At 38.5% G+C, this 17,506-nt stretch overlaps 3 protein-coding genes across 3 annotated transcripts; all 3 read right to left on the bottom strand.

Moving 5' to 3' along the window:
• Positions 1–286: 286 nt before the first annotated feature.
• LOC129308912 (uncharacterized) lies at positions 287–4,007 on the bottom strand. Its single transcript, XM_054950282.1, has 4 exons — positions 3,576–4,007; positions 2,184–3,488; positions 776–1,857; positions 287–545 (listed from the first exon to the last, which is right to left on the bottom strand). Exons 1-4 carry the CDS (start codon positions 4,005–4,007, stop codon positions 287–289), a joined length of 3,078 nt encoding a protein of 1,025 aa, XP_054806257.1.
• Positions 4,008–4,383: 376 nt separating this feature from the next.
• On the bottom strand, positions 4,384–6,321 carry LOC129308911 (uncharacterized). Its single transcript, XM_054950281.1, has 2 exons — positions 4,922–6,321; positions 4,384–4,795 (listed from the first exon to the last, which is right to left on the bottom strand). Exons 1-2 carry the CDS (start codon positions 6,319–6,321, stop codon positions 4,384–4,386), a joined length of 1,812 nt encoding a protein of 603 aa, XP_054806256.1.
• Positions 6,322–16,544: 10,223 nt separating this feature from the next.
• Positions 16,545–17,121, bottom strand: LOC129308910 (aquaglyceroporin-9-like). The gene is made up of 2 exons (XM_054950280.1): positions 16,931–17,121; positions 16,545–16,842 (listed from the first exon to the last, which is right to left on the bottom strand). The coding sequence occupies exons 1-2, from the start codon at positions 17,119–17,121 to the stop codon at positions 16,545–16,547; spliced, it is 489 nt and encodes a 162-aa protein (XP_054806255.1).
• Positions 17,122–17,506: the final 385 nt, after the last annotated feature.

The following is a 17,506-nucleotide window of genomic DNA, read 5'->3' as shown; positions in this document are numbered from 1 at the left end:
AATTACGATAATCAACACACATTCGAATCCGACCATCTTTTTTAGGAACGGGAACAATATTGCCACCCATTGTGGGTAAGTACTACCTCCAAAAATCCTGCTTCTAACTGCTTTTATTACTTCTTCTTTTATCTGCAAGGACACCCCCGTGTTCATTCTCCTTAACTTCTGTTTCTTAGGCTCGACCTTGGGAAGTAAGGTATTTTATGAGAGAGCAATGCTTGGGTCTAGCCCAGGCATGTCTTTATATGACCATGCAAACACATCTATGTATTCTTTGAACAACTCAATCATTTGTTTCCCTTTCAGGATTATCTACTATTTTGAGCATTCTTTGATCCTCCTCGGTTCCCATATTAACCATCTCAATCACTTCTTCATGTGGGCATATTCCCTTATCACTCAATTCAAGCATCTTTGAAAAAGTTTGGATTATGTCTTCATCATCAGACTCACAATCATGCATATCAGTGGCAACGAATGAATCATCTTCACAGGGTTTATTAATCTCTGGGTGGGAGATGGAATCAGAAGAAACAAAATCCCTGGATAATGAATATGGAACGAGATATGAAATAAGGAACAGGAATGAAACGGAGAGAAAGATGTATTGAAGTAGATAGGGTGGAATAAAGAAATAGACATGAATGCAATTGAAATTCATTTTCATGAATTATGTATATCAAAAGTTTGCATTAGTGAATACCCAAGATCTATTACCTAAACCTGGGCTCAAAAGTGGATAAAATAGGAACAACATAATTGAAACAATTACTCTAAGCTAATGACATCATTGGCCTCTTCAAACTCCCAATTCGCCAGAACTTTGTTGGAATCATCGACTGCAATTGAGGCACTTGTTCTGCATGGTACATCTTCATTAAAAGAGATCACTGAGATAGCTGGTTTATATATCACCTCGGACGGGCCTGGGAAGGATTCTTTAATGTGTGGAATCTCCAATTTACTGGCCTTTTTGCCATTTGCCAAACTTGCTTTGTCTTTCATCTGGTCTTCCAGGGTAGGCTCATACCCTAACCCTTGGCGATTACAATTATCCAAAACCTTAATTGGACACGTAATTCCTTGTAAATGAGAGCCTAAACCTTTCCCTGGCATAAACCCACTCTTCGCCATGATTTTAGCCACGACGGAATTGATGTTGTGAGTACTACCGCAAATACCCTCGACCTCTAGGCTTTGAAAGGAAACTCCATAATCTTTCTCTGCAGCCTCAATATAAGGGAGTGAGCTTGGTTTGCTCACCATGATTTCCTCCTCTCCTTTAACTGCTATAATTCTCCCATCACTGATGAACTTAACCTTTTGATGTAAGGTAGAAGGAACAGCCCTAGCAGAATGAATCCATGGCCTTCCTAGCAGCATTGTGTAACTTGGGTCTATGTTCATGAGTTGGAAATCCACCTTAAACCTGCTCGGCCCTATCTCCAGGGAGAGACAAATGGATCCTAATACTTCCCGTCTTGATCCATCGAATGCTCTTACCACAATATTACTTTTATGTACACCTGAAGCTTCTAGTGATAATGATTCAAATGTGGAGAGCGGCAAGACATTTAACGCTGATCCTCCATCAATTAATACTCTTGCGATTATGAACCCTTCACATTTCAAAGTGATGTGCAAAGCCTTGGCTTGGTGAACAGCGGTTTCTGTAACTTCCTCTTCCGAAAAGGAAATGGTAGAGGAGGCTTTTACAACATTCATTACACTTGCCACCTTCTCAGGGGTTATATTAGGCTGCACAAAAGCTTGATTCAACACTTCCTGCAATGCTTGACGATGCGCTTCGGAACTTAAAATCAAAGAAAGTATGGAGATACGCGCTGGAGTTTTCTTCAATTGGTCCACAATGCTTAATCACTTTGCTTCATAATCGATAAAAACTCATCTTCTAATTTTTCCATTTCTTTAGGATTGTCTTCCTTTGGCCTATTAATACTTGCATTTTTCTCTTTTACCATTTTCCTAATGTAAGATGGTAAGTATGGTTTTCCACTTCGAGTAACACCCCCTGGTTGGCCATTTCATTGCTTGTCCCGGCAATCAACGTTGGGTTTTTTGTGGTTCTCCACAATGCTTTGATATTTCCACGGGACTGCTCGATCACTTTCATAGGGAAAGGGATGAGGCGTGCTTATGGTCAATGTTGGTTGTCTTACGTGAGGTACAAGATCTGCAGAGGCTTTGTTTATCACAAAAGAGACTGCCTGAACCCGTTCTTTTGGGCTCAAATTTTTAATGACAAGCTCAACATGTTTTTTTTCTACCATGCACACTTTGGCGTCTCCCCTCTTTACAGACACGATCCCTAACGCCATCATTTTTCTAACAGCTCCTTTAAACTGTTCACAACTTTCTATGTCATGGCCTATTTTCTCTTGATGATATTCACAGTATCCAGGCATTTGATCACTGATATTATTCGTGAGGAGCATTTCTCGCATATAGCCATACTCCTTTAAATGAGCATAAAGCTCATTCATAGGCATCCTGATTCTTGCGGAGCTTTTAAAGCACGCATCTTCTTCTTCAATAGCGTTGACTCGTTTTTCGTGATTTGGGAGTGGATCAGTAGTAAGGGTAGAGCTTCCCTCTTCTTTAAGCTGGATATGGTTAGAATCAACTAGGTCTAGCACATTTCTTTTAAACGTCACACAGTCTTCTATTGAGTGCCCAGGTGCACCCATGTGGTATTCACAAACAACATTTGGATTATACCATGCCGGGTAAGGCGGACCAAGAGGCTTATAAGGTCGCGGACCTAATAATTGGGCTGTCAAAAGTTTATGGTACAATTCAGCATTTGTTAATCCAAAATTGGGCCATGGGCGACTATCCCTGGATTGGACATTTCTCCTCTCTCCATCCTGTCCATGCTTGTTAGGCCTGAACCCAAATTGTTGCTGTCTTTGATTCCTTCCCTCTACTTGATAAGGGACTTGAGAATTGGTAGCTGCTTGTCTTATAGGTTGAATATAGTTCACATTCCCTTCTTTCTTTTTTTGGTCATAGTTCTTTCGTGAACTACTTTCAGCTTGAGAAGTGGCTATCTTCCCTTCTCGTATGTCTATGTCAATCCTTTCCCCAATTACCATTAAATCAGCAAAATCAGTGACATGTGTTCCTATCATGTGTTGGTAAAATGGCTTAGGCAACGCACGGATGAAGTACGAGCAAAGTTCGGAATTAACCATTGGAGGTTGCACTTGCGAAGCCACTATTCTCCATCTTTGAGCATATTCTTTGAATGACTCTAATGATTTCTTGGTCATTGCTTTCAATTGTTCTCTGGTCGGAGCAGTATCAAGATTGAACTTGTATTGTCTCATGAAAACATCCACAAGGTCTTTCCATCTTTTAATCTTGGTTTGGTCTAGTTGCATGTACCAAGTCAATGCGGCTCCAGTTAAGCTTTCGGGAAAGAAGTTTATCAGAAACTTCTCATCTTGTGACCATATGGACATCTTTGTGCAATAGGCCCTCAAATGATAAATTGGGTTACTTGTACCATCATATTTATCGAAGCTTGGCATCTTGAATTTCTTGGGAACATCGATTTCTGGGGTCAAACATAATTCTTTCAAGTCTAAGGAACCCCACGTGTTTGATCCTTGAAGAGCCTTCAATTGATCTTTCATCTCTCCAAGTTCTTCTTTCAACTCCTTCTCTTTATGTAGCACTTGTGGGATTTGGAACATGTAGGCATGATCTTCCCCAGGACCATCCGGTATGTTAAAGGCCCCTATCCCAGAATCTTGTTTCTCTGGCGTGGGTACTTTAGGATCTGATCCTCTGTTTGGCTCAATTGTTCTATTAACCGCGTTCTCATCTGCTACGGTATTTCGTGGTGGGTTATCATCACTCCGTCCTTTTAGAGCCTCTGTTAGCAATTTCATCATGTCACTTATTTCAGCCATTTTAGACTCCACTGCAGACATCCGATCATTTAAGGTTGCTGACTCATTCCCGGTTGAATTTTCCATTGCACGACTACGCGATCGTGTGTTGTATGCTCGAGTGGTGGGAATCTGGTCAACCGAGTTTTTCTTTCGAGGCGCAATGTTGGCTTACCTGTGTAACATAATAATTAATTTTAATAAGTTTTACCTTTACGTTTGTTTCGTAAGATATCCAGCATTGTGTAGACATAAGGGTTTCGCGACACTGGCACCCTTTAAATTCCTCCAGAAATTTATTACTTCATAGGGGATTTAAAGTTGACCATTGAATTAGAGGACATTGGATCCTATCGAAATTCAAGGTCTTAAGAAAATGATGGTAGTACAAATTAATCAATAATTTCACAACCACAAAGCGTCATGTAGATCCTCATACAATGATTCAAATGTTAATACAGATTTAGAACTTCGTCACGCTATTGAGTTCTTTTACAATTTCATTGCACAAATGGAAGAATTCAACAATCTCTAATGGAGTTCCCCCAGGGAGAACCATGCCTTCAGCTTGCTTAAATGCTCTTGCAAATTCTGGAATTTTGTCATTAGCCAAATCAATTATCTGCCTACATTTTAACATCCACTCTTTGGTTTCTTCTGTTTGATCAAGGCAAAGTGATTTCCACTCTTCTAAGACTTCATTTTGTTGATTAAGCCTCTGAACAAAGTTCTGTGCTGTCTCAGCTGCACTTCCTCTCACCCTGGCTAGTTCATTCACCTTCCTTTCCAATTGTCTTGTGAGCGTATTGATTTCTTGCTGCATCTCCTCAATGGGTCTGATGTCTTGTAATTCCTTCTTCAATGCATCATTTTCCCTGACTATTTTGACAAGTCTTGCTTTAGTACTTTGAACTTTGTTATCACTAGTTTGCACTTCCCTTTTCAGTTTGGCATTTTCCTTTTTCAATTTCTTAGTCTCAGGTGTTTCTTCAAGGTTATGCCCTTCTCTTTCCTTTGCTAGCTTCCTCCGTAACTCAACGCATTCGTTTTGGTATTTTTCCAATTCTTCTTTATTCTTAGACTCTAAGTTAGCAAGCGCTTGTAACTCATTTTCCTTCATCTTCAAGCATTCAACCAATTGGCCATTAATCTCTTTCAAGTCATTGCCTAACAAGGGATTTTGAGGATGAAATAAAGGATTTGCTCCTTGAATCATACTCTTCAGCCAAGTAGTGTATTCTGGACTTGAGTTTACTACACGTATCCCTAGCTCAATCTTCCCTTTGTAACCTATCTCTTGCCATGCTTCTTTGACATTCTGGCTTAATAACTTTGTCCCATCCTCCTTATGTAGAAAGTATAACTCCTGCACCTCTTTCTTAGAAGGAACATTTTGCTTATAGGCCAGTTGCCTTAACGCTAAGGAAGGGTTATAGTTGATACACCCTCTGGGTCCCATTAAAGGCACATTCGGAAAGTCACCACAATGGTAAATAACCTCCTCTTTCCACCACCAGTCTAGTTTCCATAAAATGGAACTTTCTTTAAGTTCTGAGAAGGTTCTTTTCCAATCCATGTAGCTCATTCCGTCAATCATGAATTGGCCTTTAAAAGACATGAGTGGATTACTGTCTGAGTCGTTCTTCTTTCTGAAAGGAAGCGTCTTTCCATAAAGGTGGCCAAGCATCCATAAATCCAGTAATGCAATACAACAATTGACCTTTCCTTTCCCTTTATCGTGACATTGAGTTAAGGTCAAGTACGTTTCTGCCAAGATTGCTGGTACTGGATTCACGTTATGGTATTCCACCATTTGGAATACACTAATGGCTCCTAAGTCAATTATGCCAATTGATGATGGAAACAGGATTATTCCATATATGCATAAGGCAAAGACTCTGCAAAATGTAACCCAAGCCTCTTTTCCTGCCAAAACTTTCAAGTGGGCTTCTACATCAGCTCTTGAGATTCCCTCTGTTTGTCCTGGGCAAACCATTCGTACCTTTTCCTTAGGAATTTCCAAAATTTTCGCTATCGTGCCTCGAGATGGTAAATATCCAGGATAAAGATATACTGCCATGTTCTCCTTAAGGGGCATTCTCAAAATTTCTCCATATTCTTCCAAAGTCGGTGCCATTTGGAAGTCTTGAAATGTGAAACATCTTAACGAGGCATCCCAATATTGGCTTAATTCCATTATTGCATCATTATGTATTGTGACTGGCAGAAGATCCAAGATATTTCCATATTTCCTTTTAAAATCTTGCATAATCTTCCCTTTGATATGACGGCTCAACTCAATTAAGGTTTCCAGCGGCTCAACTTTTACAGATAATTTGATCCCTTTTCCCTGATATAATTTTCCAGTATGACTTAGATTTGTACTACCTTCGAGTGCCATTTATCCCTTATGCCAATTTCACAAAGATTCTGGATAACTCACGGTTCCTGTTAATCAAAACAAAGGTTAATAATATACAATTCTCATAATTTTAGCAAGCTATCTGGCTCACTTTTTTAAAAACCCTCTCCTCTAGATACTTATTGCACCATAGGGAGATGGAGTAAACAATTAATGGACGAGAGGCTTAAATCCCCTACATGATTAATGTTGAAAGGTTTAGCCTTACAATCTTATTTTTGAGAAAGGAGAAAAAAATGATAAAAATGATTTTGATAATAGATATGCAAGAAAAAAAAATTCATTCTCTCCTCAATGTGCTTATTGCCCCATAGGGAGAAAGGGATTAATTAGCCTATGTGCAGCTAAAACTAACACATGGCTAAAGTCTCAATGACAAGAGAAATTATTTAATTTGTGGTTTTTTTAAAAAAAATGCGAATACTTTATGATGACATGCTATGACAATGATGCAATAAAAGATCAATACTCTCATCCTGCGTCCTATTCAGGGAGACTTAAGTTCATAATCGGGTGCTCACTAGAATGGTTGGCTACTAGCTGTTGTCTGAAACGTGTAATTCACGGGTGGATGTATATTCCTAAAAGGCTCTCAAGATGCCCTCACACAAAGGTGAAGACCTTACTTAATAATCTTGGCCCTCCAAGAACATAAGCTCTACAGGGACCAAATTTATTAGGCAAGTAACAGCTTGGGTGAGGTATTCATGGTAACCTCCGAGAGTTCAAAAACTCCACAGGGAAACCACTACTAACCTCTACTAACCTATAGTACTCACAGACCCGGGTATAGGGCCCAAAATATATGTGTGTCAAATTGTGTAAGTGTATAGTGTGATGAGAGCATGCAAGCATGCTATCTTATTCTCATATGCTACCCAACTCCCAACTTTTAATCAGATCAAATACAGAAACAAATATATGTACAAATAAAAGTCATCTATCTTAAGGTTTATTCCGCATGTTATCTACCTTAAAAACATGTTATAAAATACAAAAGGAAAGAGAAAAGGGAAAAAGAGAAAGGAACAAGGGACACATAAATTTAAAGGGATAATAAAGATAAACCATATTATATTTTGAGCATAACAGACTTATAGGCTTGACTCTCTAACTATCCCCAGTGGAGTCGCCAACTGTCGCACCCGGAAAAAAATGCGACGCGGACGGCGCGCGAGCGGAGGTCCCGGCCTTCGCGGCGGGAACCGGATCGAACGAGGAGTCGCCACCAAGATTTTGAGGGAAATCTCGGGAAACCGATTAATGGAAGGATAAGGGTGATCCGCGAAATCAGAGAATAGGTTCGGGAGTCGGTTGAGTGTGGGGAAGGTGTTAGGCACCCCACGACACCCGTTCGTGAGAACGGTTACCTGAAGTTTGCTGTGCTCTATTAATATGGTTTTATAATTATTTTAATTATCCCTTTTATATTCATGTGTTTGATAAAAATGATGAGAAATATTTATTTATTTACGAGGGAGGACGGACTTGACTCAGAATCTGACTCTGAGGCCTACGTACCCTGTGATGGGGATCAAAGTCCACGTAGTTCGGGCTTAAAAGTTTGTCGGTAAAAATATTTTTTGAAGAGAAATTAATTAGAAATAACTCACCATTTTGCAAATAAAACAATTTCTGAAATTTTGATATGTGTGTTTTAAATTGCAAAAGGTAATTTAATTTTAATTATTTTCTCAATTTTTGAATTTTGAATAAAGAAATGAAAGGGTTTAAAATTATCTTTCTTTATATTTTATGATTAGAAATTTAATTGCAGTACCTGTAGAACCTTATTGATTCATACGGTAATGCAATTGCTCTAAGTATTTGCGAAGATTCTGAAATCTCACATGATAGAAGAGTTTGGCAATTCAATTTATTTATTTATATTCTTATGTACATTTTAAGTATCAAAAATATATTTTAAGTATGTATATACATGTTTTGAAGAATTTTAATCATCATACCTGCAAAGCCTTATTGACTTATACGGTAATATGATTATCCTAAATATCTACGGAGATTCTAAAATCTCACACGAGACAGGAATTAAATTTAATTAATTGATTTAATTAATTATATAATATATATGTATATATATTTTAAAAACTAAATCGTTATATCCGCAGAGTCTTATTGACTCACACGATAATACAATGATCTTAGAAGCCTACGGAGATTCAAAAATTTCACGTGGCTAAAAGATATAATTGGTAAATATGGTTACAATTTAAATACATTTAATTTGGTTAATTAAGTTTCTTAAATTGTATATTATATGATTATTTGCAAAAATTACTTATTTATTACAAAAATTGAAAATCACTATATCTATGAGGACTTACTGTCCCACATAATAATGTGACTAATTTAAGTTCCTACGAAGATTCTTAAAATCTCACATGGAACTTAAATATTTAGTATAAAGAAAGAGTTAATTTTAATAATGGGCCTTTAGAACCCGTATAAGTATCTGCAAAATTGATCCCCATACTTGTAAAATCTTATTGATCTTTATGGTATGAGATCATTTTAAATTCCTGTAAAAATTCTCAAAATCTCCTGTTTTAAGTTTTAAAAAATATATATGTGCTTAGCATATGAGCATAAAAATAAATACGTATATTCGAGACTTATTCACCTGGATATAAAATTCATAGAAGCAATTAATAAGGTGTGAACTAACCTTACACACGCTCCCGCAATGCCCGTAACTGAGAAAGGAAAAGGAGATGAAGACACAGAGGAGGACGAAGTGCACCGTCTGTGATAGCAGTAGCCCCTGCAAACTTACACGCTCCCGCGATGCCCGTAAACGCTCCCGCGATGCCCGTAACTGAGAAAGGAAGAGGAGGTGAAGACACAGAGGAGGACGAAGTGCACCGTCAGTGATGGCAGTAGCCCCTGCAAACTTCCACACTTTCTCTCTCTCTCCAGTTGCTCTGTTATTCTTTTCGTCTCCAGTCTTCGCTCGTCCTCGTGCTCTCTCTCAGTTCTCCTATGCTCTGTTTTTACTTCTGATCTCCTTCTTCCAGTTTTTCTCGCCTCGTTTCTCCATTTTTCCTCTCCTTTTCTGCTGCTTCTTCTCTGCTCTATTTTCTTTCTCTCTTCTCTTCCTCTCCCGGACTCTCTCCTCTGTCTCTGTTTTCTGTTTTCAGTCCTCTCGGTCTTTCTTTTTCTGTTTCACCTTCTCCGCCTCCTCCTCTTTTCTCCCAGCCCTGTCACTCCTTATATAGAGGATGGAAGAGCTGAATGATTACTCCCTTTCTCTGCTTCTTCCTTTTCCCTTCTCTTCCGCTGCATTTTCTGCGTGCGCCGAAAGCTCTCTGCTCTGTTTTCATTTCTGCATGGCTCTTCTTTTTCTTTGCGTGTGGGTGCTGCCTTTCTGCTTCCCTTTTTCTTCTGTCGTGTCCATGCCTCTACTTTTTCTGTGTGTGTTTCGTATGTGTTGGTGCTGTGTTTTTCTTTCTGCTTTCTCGTGTACGTACATGTTTCTATTTCCTTTCATTGTGCGTCTCTGCTTGTTTTTTCTGTGTGTGTTCTCTGTGTAGCTGTGGCTGTGCGTTGACGTGTTCTGGTTTCTCTGCATGGCTGAAAGTTCCTTTTTTCTGCGTCTGCTCGTGCGTTTTTCCGGCGTTCTCTTCGTGCATGCGTGGCTGACTGTTCTCTCTCTCGTTTTCCTTCTTTTTGTCTGTTTCATGTCTGCTGTGTTTTTGTTGCTGAAGCTGGGCAGTTCAAATTGGCATGCACGTGATACTACCTCTTTATTTTATTTTATTTAATTATTCAATTTCATAGTATATTTTTTTTAATTAATTTTCTTTTAAGAGAAGGGTTATCTAAGGTAAAAGGAGAGAGGATTTTTTTGTTAGATGATGATGGTGATTATTATTATTATTATTTTTAAAAAAAAATGCCCGGACAAAATACGGTGTTCACAATGAGAAATATTTATTTATTTATAAGGGAAGACGGACTTGACTCAAAATCTGACTCTAAGGCCTACGTACCCTATGATGGGGATCAAAGTCCACGTAGTTCGGGCTTAAAAATTTATTGGTGAAAATATATTTTTTTGAAGAGAAATTAATTAGAAATAATTCACCATTTTACAAATAAAATAATTTCTAAAATTTTGATATGTGTGTTTTAAATTGCAAAAGGTAATTTAATTTTAATTATTTTCTCCATTTTTGAATATTTAATAAAGAAAGGAAAGGGTTAAATTTTTTTTTATATTTTATGATTAGAAATTTAATTGCAGTACCTGTAGAACCTTATTGATTCATACGGTAATGCAATTACTCTAAGTATCTGCGAAGATTCTGAAATCTCACATGATAGAAGAGTTTGGCAATTTAATTTATTTATTCATTCTTATGTATATTTTAAGTGTTAAAAATATATTTTAAGTGTGTATATACATGTTTTAAAGGTTCATAATCATCATACTTGCAAAGCTTTATTGACTTATACAGTAATATAATTATCCTAAATATCTGTGGAGATTCCAAAATCTCACACGATAAAGGAATTAAATTTATTTAAAATTTTAATGTGATTATTTTTAATATATAATTTATATACATATATTAAAAACTTAATCGTTATATCTATAGAGTCTTATTGACTCATACGATAATACGATTATCTTAAAAGTCTACAGAGATTCAAACCTCACATGACTAAAAGATATAATTGATAAATATGATTGCATTAATTTAGTTAATTAATTTTCTAAATTGTGTATTATATGATTATTTACAAAAATCATTTATTTATCATAAAAATTGAGAATCACTGTATCTGCGAGGATTTATTATCCTACACGATAATGTGATTAATTTAAGCCTCTACAAAGATTCTTGAAATCTCACACGAGACTTAAATAAATAGTATAAAGAGAGAATTAATTTTAATAATAAGCTTTGGAACCCATATAAATACTACAAAATTGATCTTGATACCTGTAAAATCTTGTTGATTTACACGGTACGAGATTATTTTAAATGTCTGTGAAATTCTTAAAATTTCACACGACAAATAAGTAACAAACAAGTATACACTATTATTTTTTTTGGATCTCAATTACAAAATTCAAAATTCATCCAAAAAGAAAAATGGAACTCCTTTCCAATGGTAACATAATGAGCATGCAAATAAATAAGACGATAATAAAAACAACCAGTAGCTTTAGCATTTAAAAAAACTAACTTATAAACATATCGATTGATGATATTTAAAGCAAAACATACTCAAGAGTTTATGGAGTAAATTAACAACTAGCAAGTTTTATAACTAAAGAGATCTAAGATAGAAATCTTACTGTTAATTCCGACTGTAATCTTCAGAGATCAGGATGAGAATTAATGCTCTTTGTTGATATGTTGAACACCCATTTCTATGCTCCCTAGACGCAGGGATCTACTTGCACCCTACTCCATCTTCTCCAACTTTTTTGTAGGTAATTTTCCATCCATATTGCTGTTGACAAAACCAAAACCATGACCTCTCTGCACTAATTCTTCCAAAGTAATACGTCCACAACTAGGCCACCACCGAGCCTTAACCAGTCCAGTACCACAAATAGCTCGCAAGCACCGAGCCACCATATACACCAAAGCTCAGATGAATGTCACCTTCCTGGCCAAGAACAGCCCGAATGTAACTACAGGATTGATGTGGCCACCGATGATATTGGCGATGCCGTAAACGAGGACAAAGATTATGCCACTGAAGGCCCAAGAGATGCCTAGGAAGCCCACACTGTCACAGAAGCCGAGCTGTTTTTTTTTTGTAGCTGATAACAGTGGTGATAGTGACGTAGAGGAAGAGAAGGATGGTGATGAACTTGGCATTTCTTCTTTCTTGAGCTTCCTCGCGCACACTTCGTCTGTGTGTTCTGCTTCTCCTTCACTGGTGCTTTCTGTGTCTCCTTCTCTCATGTCCTCCTTCTTGTCTCTCACTTCGTCTCTCTCTCTTGTGTCTCTTATTGTGCTCTGTTTTTGCTTCTTTTTTCTTCTCCCTTGTCCGTTTTTCTCTTCTGCGTTTTTTTGTTTTTCCGTTTCTCCTTCACTCTCAATTTTTCTCTTCTTCTTGTTTTTTTGTTTTTCTCCTTTTTTTTGTCTGTTTCAGTCCCTCTCTCTGTCTTTATTTTGCTTCCCGTTTCTCGCCTCTCATGCTCTGTTTTTCCTTCAGTTTTCGGTCTCTCCCTCCCCTCTTTTTTTGCTCAATTTCTTGTTCATTTTTCGATCTCCTTCCCAAACTCTCCTTCTGTCTCCATGTTTGTTTCTCTCTTTCTCGTTCCGTCCCCGCGTCTCTGGTTCTGTTCTCTATTTTATGCTCTGCTCTTTCATTTTCATGTGGCTGTGTGCTTTGCCTTTTCTACATTTTTCTGTGCTCTTTTCAGCTGGTGTGTGGGTGCTGCATTTTTGCTTCTGTGTTTCGTGTGTGCTTCTTCCGTGTGCACGTCCAGTTTTTCGCCTGCTCTTTGCTCTCTTTTCAGACATAAAGGTTCATTCTCTGTCTGTTGCATGCAAGCTATTTTGGCTGGTGGCAGTGTGGTTATCCTCTTTTTTTTTCTTTGTGCTAAGAGTGTGTATACGTGAACTGCATAAGGGTTGTATTTCAAACAGCCTTTTTTTGCTTTTAATCATTTTTTACATTAACTTAACACACACACACACACACGCACACACATGCATGTATATTTTTTTTAAATGAAAAATAAAATTTAAAGAGAAAAATTTAACTCTTAAAAGTTAACTCTCAATATTTTTGAATGATTGGGATAATTTAGAGAGAGATCTTAAAAGATTTAAACAAGATTTTTTTTGATTTTGTTAAAATTATTTTTTAAAAAATATAATCCTAAAAGAAAAGGATTAAATTTCATTTTTGTATTTTTTTATATTTTTTTTGATTATTTATTATTAATTTTAAAAAATGTCCGGACAAAATACGGTGTTCACAGTTGCCCCTCTTTACTTGTTTCTTATGTAAGTATATGAAAAAGTGTGCTTTTGAATTCTTACATAAGTGACAAGTAAAGATAGAACATGTATTTTGGTCGGCCATGCAATACCTATGAAAAGACCTAATTGCCCCTGACACGACAAAATATGATTAAATGCAAGACTATTTCCTAACAAACACAATGACATGATTTTTTTTTTTGTTTTAGTAATGTGATGAGATGATGTGATGCAAATGAAAATGATTAATTGACAAAGATCTAAACACAATGCAAGACAGTAAAATGATTTTTTTGATTTTTTTTGAGCAATGTGATGCAAATGAAAATAATCAAATAACATAAAAGAATGCAAGACTATAGGATAACAAACACAATAAAATGATGATTTTTTTATTTTATTTTTTTAGCAATTTGACGCAAATCAAAATGACCAAATGATGCAAGACTGTTGGATAACAAACACAATAGCATAATAATTTTTTTTTGGTTTTAGCAATGTAATACAAATGAAAATAACTAAATGACAATGATCCAAACAAAATATATGTTGACTAGTTGCCCTCTCTTCATTTGATTTCTAAGTGAAAATTTTATAAGATGATATTTTTACCTTAGAAATGAATGAAGAGAGAAACATGTATTTTGTTTGGAAGGGCAAGACTCTTAGCTACCTACAAGTAAAAAAAAAAAAACAAAGCAAAACAAAACAAAACAAAATAAAACACAGGGTTTAAAATGAAATGTGATTTAGGAACAAAATAAAACCTCAATAAAGATGAATTGCCTATGTTCCAAAGGACCTGGTTGATGCTTGCCTTTACAAGGCTTGGAGGGTGCCTGCCGTGACAGGGCTTTAAAAAATTGTGCCAGCCGATACTGGGCTTTGGGGTGCCTGCCTTGACAGGGCTTTTAAAAAATTGTGCCAGCCGGTACTGGGCTTTGAGGTGCCTGCCTTGATAGGGCTTTTAAAAAATCATGCTAGCTGGTACTGGGCTTTAGGGTGCCTATCATTACAGGGCTTTAAAGAATTGTGCCAGCCGATACTGGGCTTTTAGGTACTTGCCGTTACAGGGCTTTAAAGAATCGTGCCAGCCGGTACTGGGCTTTAAAGTGCCTGCCGTAACAGGGCTTTAAAGAATCATGCCAGCCGGTACTGGGCTTTAGGGTGCCTACTGTTACAAGGCTTTGGGGTGTCTGGCGTTACAAGGCTTTAAAGAATCGTGCCAGCCGGTACTAGGCTTTAGGGTGCCTGCCGTAACAGGGCTTTAAAGAATCATGCCAGCCGGTACTGGGCTTTAGGGTGCCTACTGTTACAAGGCTTTGGGGTGTCTGGCGTTACAAGGCTTTAAAGAATCGTGCCAGCCGGTACCGGGCTTTAGGGTGCCTGCCGCAATAGGGCTTTAAAGAATGGTGCCAGCCGGTACTGGGTTTTGGGGTGCCTACCGTTACAGGGCTTTAAAGAATTGTGCCAGCCGGTACTGGGCTTTTGGGTGCCTGCCGTAACAGGACTTTGGGGTGCCTGCCTTGACAGGGCTTTGGAGTGCCTGCCGTTACAGGGCTTTAAAGAATCGTGCCAGCCGATATTGGGCTTTAGGGTGCCTGCCGTAACAGGGCTTTTAAAGAATTGTGCCAGCCGGTACTGGGCTTTTGGGTTGCTTGCCGTGACAGGGCTTTGGAGAATTGTGCCAGCCGGTACTAGGCTTTGAGGTGCCTGCCGTGACAGGGCTTTGGGGTGCCTGCCGTTACAGGGCTTTAAAGAATCGTGCTAGCCGGTACTGGGCTTTAAGGTGCCTGCCGTGACAAGGCTTTGGGGTGCCTGCCGTTACAGGGCTTTAAAGAATCGTACCAGTCGGTACTGGGCTTTGAGGTGCCTGCCGTGACAGGACTTTGGGGTGCCTTTCGTTACAGGGCTTTAAAGAATCGTGCCACTCGGTACTGGGCTTTAAGGTGCCTGCCGTGACAGGACTTTGGAGTGCCTGCCATTACAGGACTTTAAAGAATCGTGCCAGCCGGTACTGGGCTTTGAGGTACCTACTATGACAGGGCTTTGGGGTGCCTGCCGTTACAGGGCTTTAAAGAATCGTGCCAGCCGGTACTGGGCTTTGAGGTGCCTGTCGTGACAGGGCTTTTAAAGAATCGTGCCAGCCGGTATTGGGCTTTGGGGTACCTGCCGTAACAGGGCTTTAAAGAATCATGCCAGTCGATACTAGGCTTTGGGGTGCCTGCTGTTACAGGGCTTTGGGGTGCCTGGCGTTAGAGGGCTTTAAAGAATCTTGCCAGCCGGTACTGGGCTTTGGGGTGCCTGGCGTTACAGGGCTTTAAAGAATCATGCCAGCCGATACTGGGCTTTGAGGTGCCTGCCGTGACAGGGCTTTAGGGTGCCTACCGTTACAGGGCTTTAAAGAATCGTGCCAGCCGGTACTGGGCTTTGAGATGCTTGTCGTTACAGGGCTTTGGGGTACCTGCCATTACAGGGCTTTGGGGTGTCTGGCGTTACAGGGCTTTGAAGAATCGTGCCAGCCGGTACTAAACTTTGGGGTGCCTGCCGCAACAGGGCTTTAAAGAATCGCGCCAGCCGGTACTGGGCTTTGGGGTGCCTGCCGTTACAGGGAATTAATTTTTGAAATCTATAAAGATTAATTTAAGCCTCTATAAAGATTCTTGAAATCTCACATGAGACTTAAATAAATAGTATAAAGAGAGAATTAATTTTAATAATAAGCTTTGGAACCCATATAAATACTACAAAATTGATCTTGATACCTGTGAAATCTTATTAATTTATACGGTACGAGATCATTTTAAATGTTTGTGAAATTCTTAAAATTTCACACGACAAATAAGTAACAAACGAGTATACACTATTATTTTTTTTGGATCTTAATTACAAAATTCAAAATTCATCCAAAAAGAAAAATGGAACTCCTTTCCAATGGTGACATAATGAGCATGTAAATAAATAAGAAGATAATAAAAACAACCAGTAGCTTTGGCATTTAAAAGAACTAACTTATAAACATACCGATTGATGATATTTGAACCAAAATATACTCAAGAGTTTATGGAGTAAATTAACAACTAGCAAGTTTTGTAACTAAAGAGATCTAAGATAGAAATCTTACTGTTAATTCCGACTGCAATCTTCAGAGATCAGGATGAGAATCAATGCTCTTTGTTGATATGTTGAACACCCATCCCTAGCTAGACGCAGGGATCCACTTGCACCCTACTCCATCTTCTTCAACTTTTTTGTAGGTAATTTTCCATCCATATTGCTGTTGACAAAATCAAAACCATGACCTCTCTGCACTAATTCTTCTAAAGCAATACGTCCACAACTAGGCCACCACCGAGCCTTAACCAGTCCAGTACCACAAATAGCTCCCAAGCACCGAGCCACTATATACACCAAAGCTCGGATGAATGTCACCTTCCTGGCCAAGAACAGCCCGAATGTAACTGCAGGATTGATGTGGCCACCGGTGATATTGGCGATGCCGTAAACGAGGACGAAGATTATGCCACTGAAGGCCCAAGAGATGACTAGGAAGCCCACACTATCACAGAAGCCGAGCTGTTTTTTTTGTAGCTGATAACTGTGGTGATAGTGACGTAGAGGAAGAGAAGGATGGTGATGAACTCGGCATTTCTTCTTTCTCGAGCTTCCTCGCGCACACTTCGTCTGTGTGTTCTGCTTCTCCTTCACTGGTGCTTTCTATGTCTCCTTCTCTCTTGTCCTCCTTCTTGTCTCTCACTTTGTCTCTCTCTCTTGTGTCTCTTATTGTGCTCTGTTTTTGCTTCATTTTTCTTCTCCCTTGTCCGTTTTTCTCTTCTGCGTTTTTTTATTTTTCCGTTTCTCCTTCACTCTCAATTTTTCTCTTCTTCTTGTTTTTTTATTTTTCTTCTTTTTTTTATCTGTTTCAGTCCCTCTCTCTATCTTTATTTTGCTTCCAGTTTCTCACCTCTCATGCTCTGTTTTTCCTTCAGTTTTCGGTCTCTTCCTCCCCTCTTTTTTTGCTCAGTTTCTTGTTCATTTTTCGATCTCCTTCCCGAACTCTCCTTCTGTCTCCATGTTTGTTTCTCTCTTTCTCGTTCCGTCCCCACATCTCTGGCTCTGTTCTCTATTTTATGCTCTGCTCTTTCATTTTCGTGTGGCTGTGTGTTTTGCCTTTTCTGCGTTTTTCTGTG

The sequence above is a fragment of the Prosopis cineraria genome, unplaced genomic scaffold, assembly GCF_029017545.1.
Source record: "Prosopis cineraria cultivar Desert tree isolate PC_DT_omini unplaced genomic scaffold, ASM2901754v1 PC4, whole genome shotgun sequence".
Classification (NCBI taxonomy): domain Eukaryota; kingdom Viridiplantae; phylum Streptophyta; class Magnoliopsida; order Fabales; family Fabaceae; genus Prosopis; species Prosopis cineraria.
The sequence above is the reverse complement of the archived record's forward strand: the minus strand, read 5'-3'. Positions and strand labels throughout refer to the sequence as shown.

Bases quoted from the DNA above. Each gene is read 5' to 3' on its own strand.
- LOC129308912 (XM_054950282.1), bottom strand. From the start codon at position 4,007: ATGGAAAATTCAACCGGGAATGAGTCAGCAACCTTAAATGATCGGATG. The intron at 1,858-2,183 runs GTAAGACAACCA...GACCAATTGAAG, and splicing joins CTGCAGATCTTGTACCTCAC to AAAACTCCAGCGCGTATCTC. The intron at 546-775 runs GTAATTGTTTCA...TTCATTATCCAG, and splicing joins AATGATGTCATTAGCTTAGA to GGATTTTGTTTCTTCTGATT.
- LOC129308911 (XM_054950281.1), bottom strand. From the start codon at position 6,321: ATGGCACTCGAAGGTAGTACAAATCTAAGTCATACTGGAAAATTATAT. The intron at 4,796-4,921 runs GCATAACCTTGA...CAAAATAGTCAG, and splicing joins CTAGCAAAGGAAAGAGAAGG to GGAAAATGATGCATTGAAGA.
- LOC129308910 (XM_054950280.1), bottom strand. From the start codon at position 17,121: ATGAAGCAAAAACAGAGCACAATAAGAGACACAAGAGAGAGAGACAAA. The intron at 16,843-16,930 runs GTCACTATCACC...TTGGGCCTTCAG, and splicing joins CCATCCTTCTCTTCCTCTAC to TGGCATAATCTTCGTCCTCG.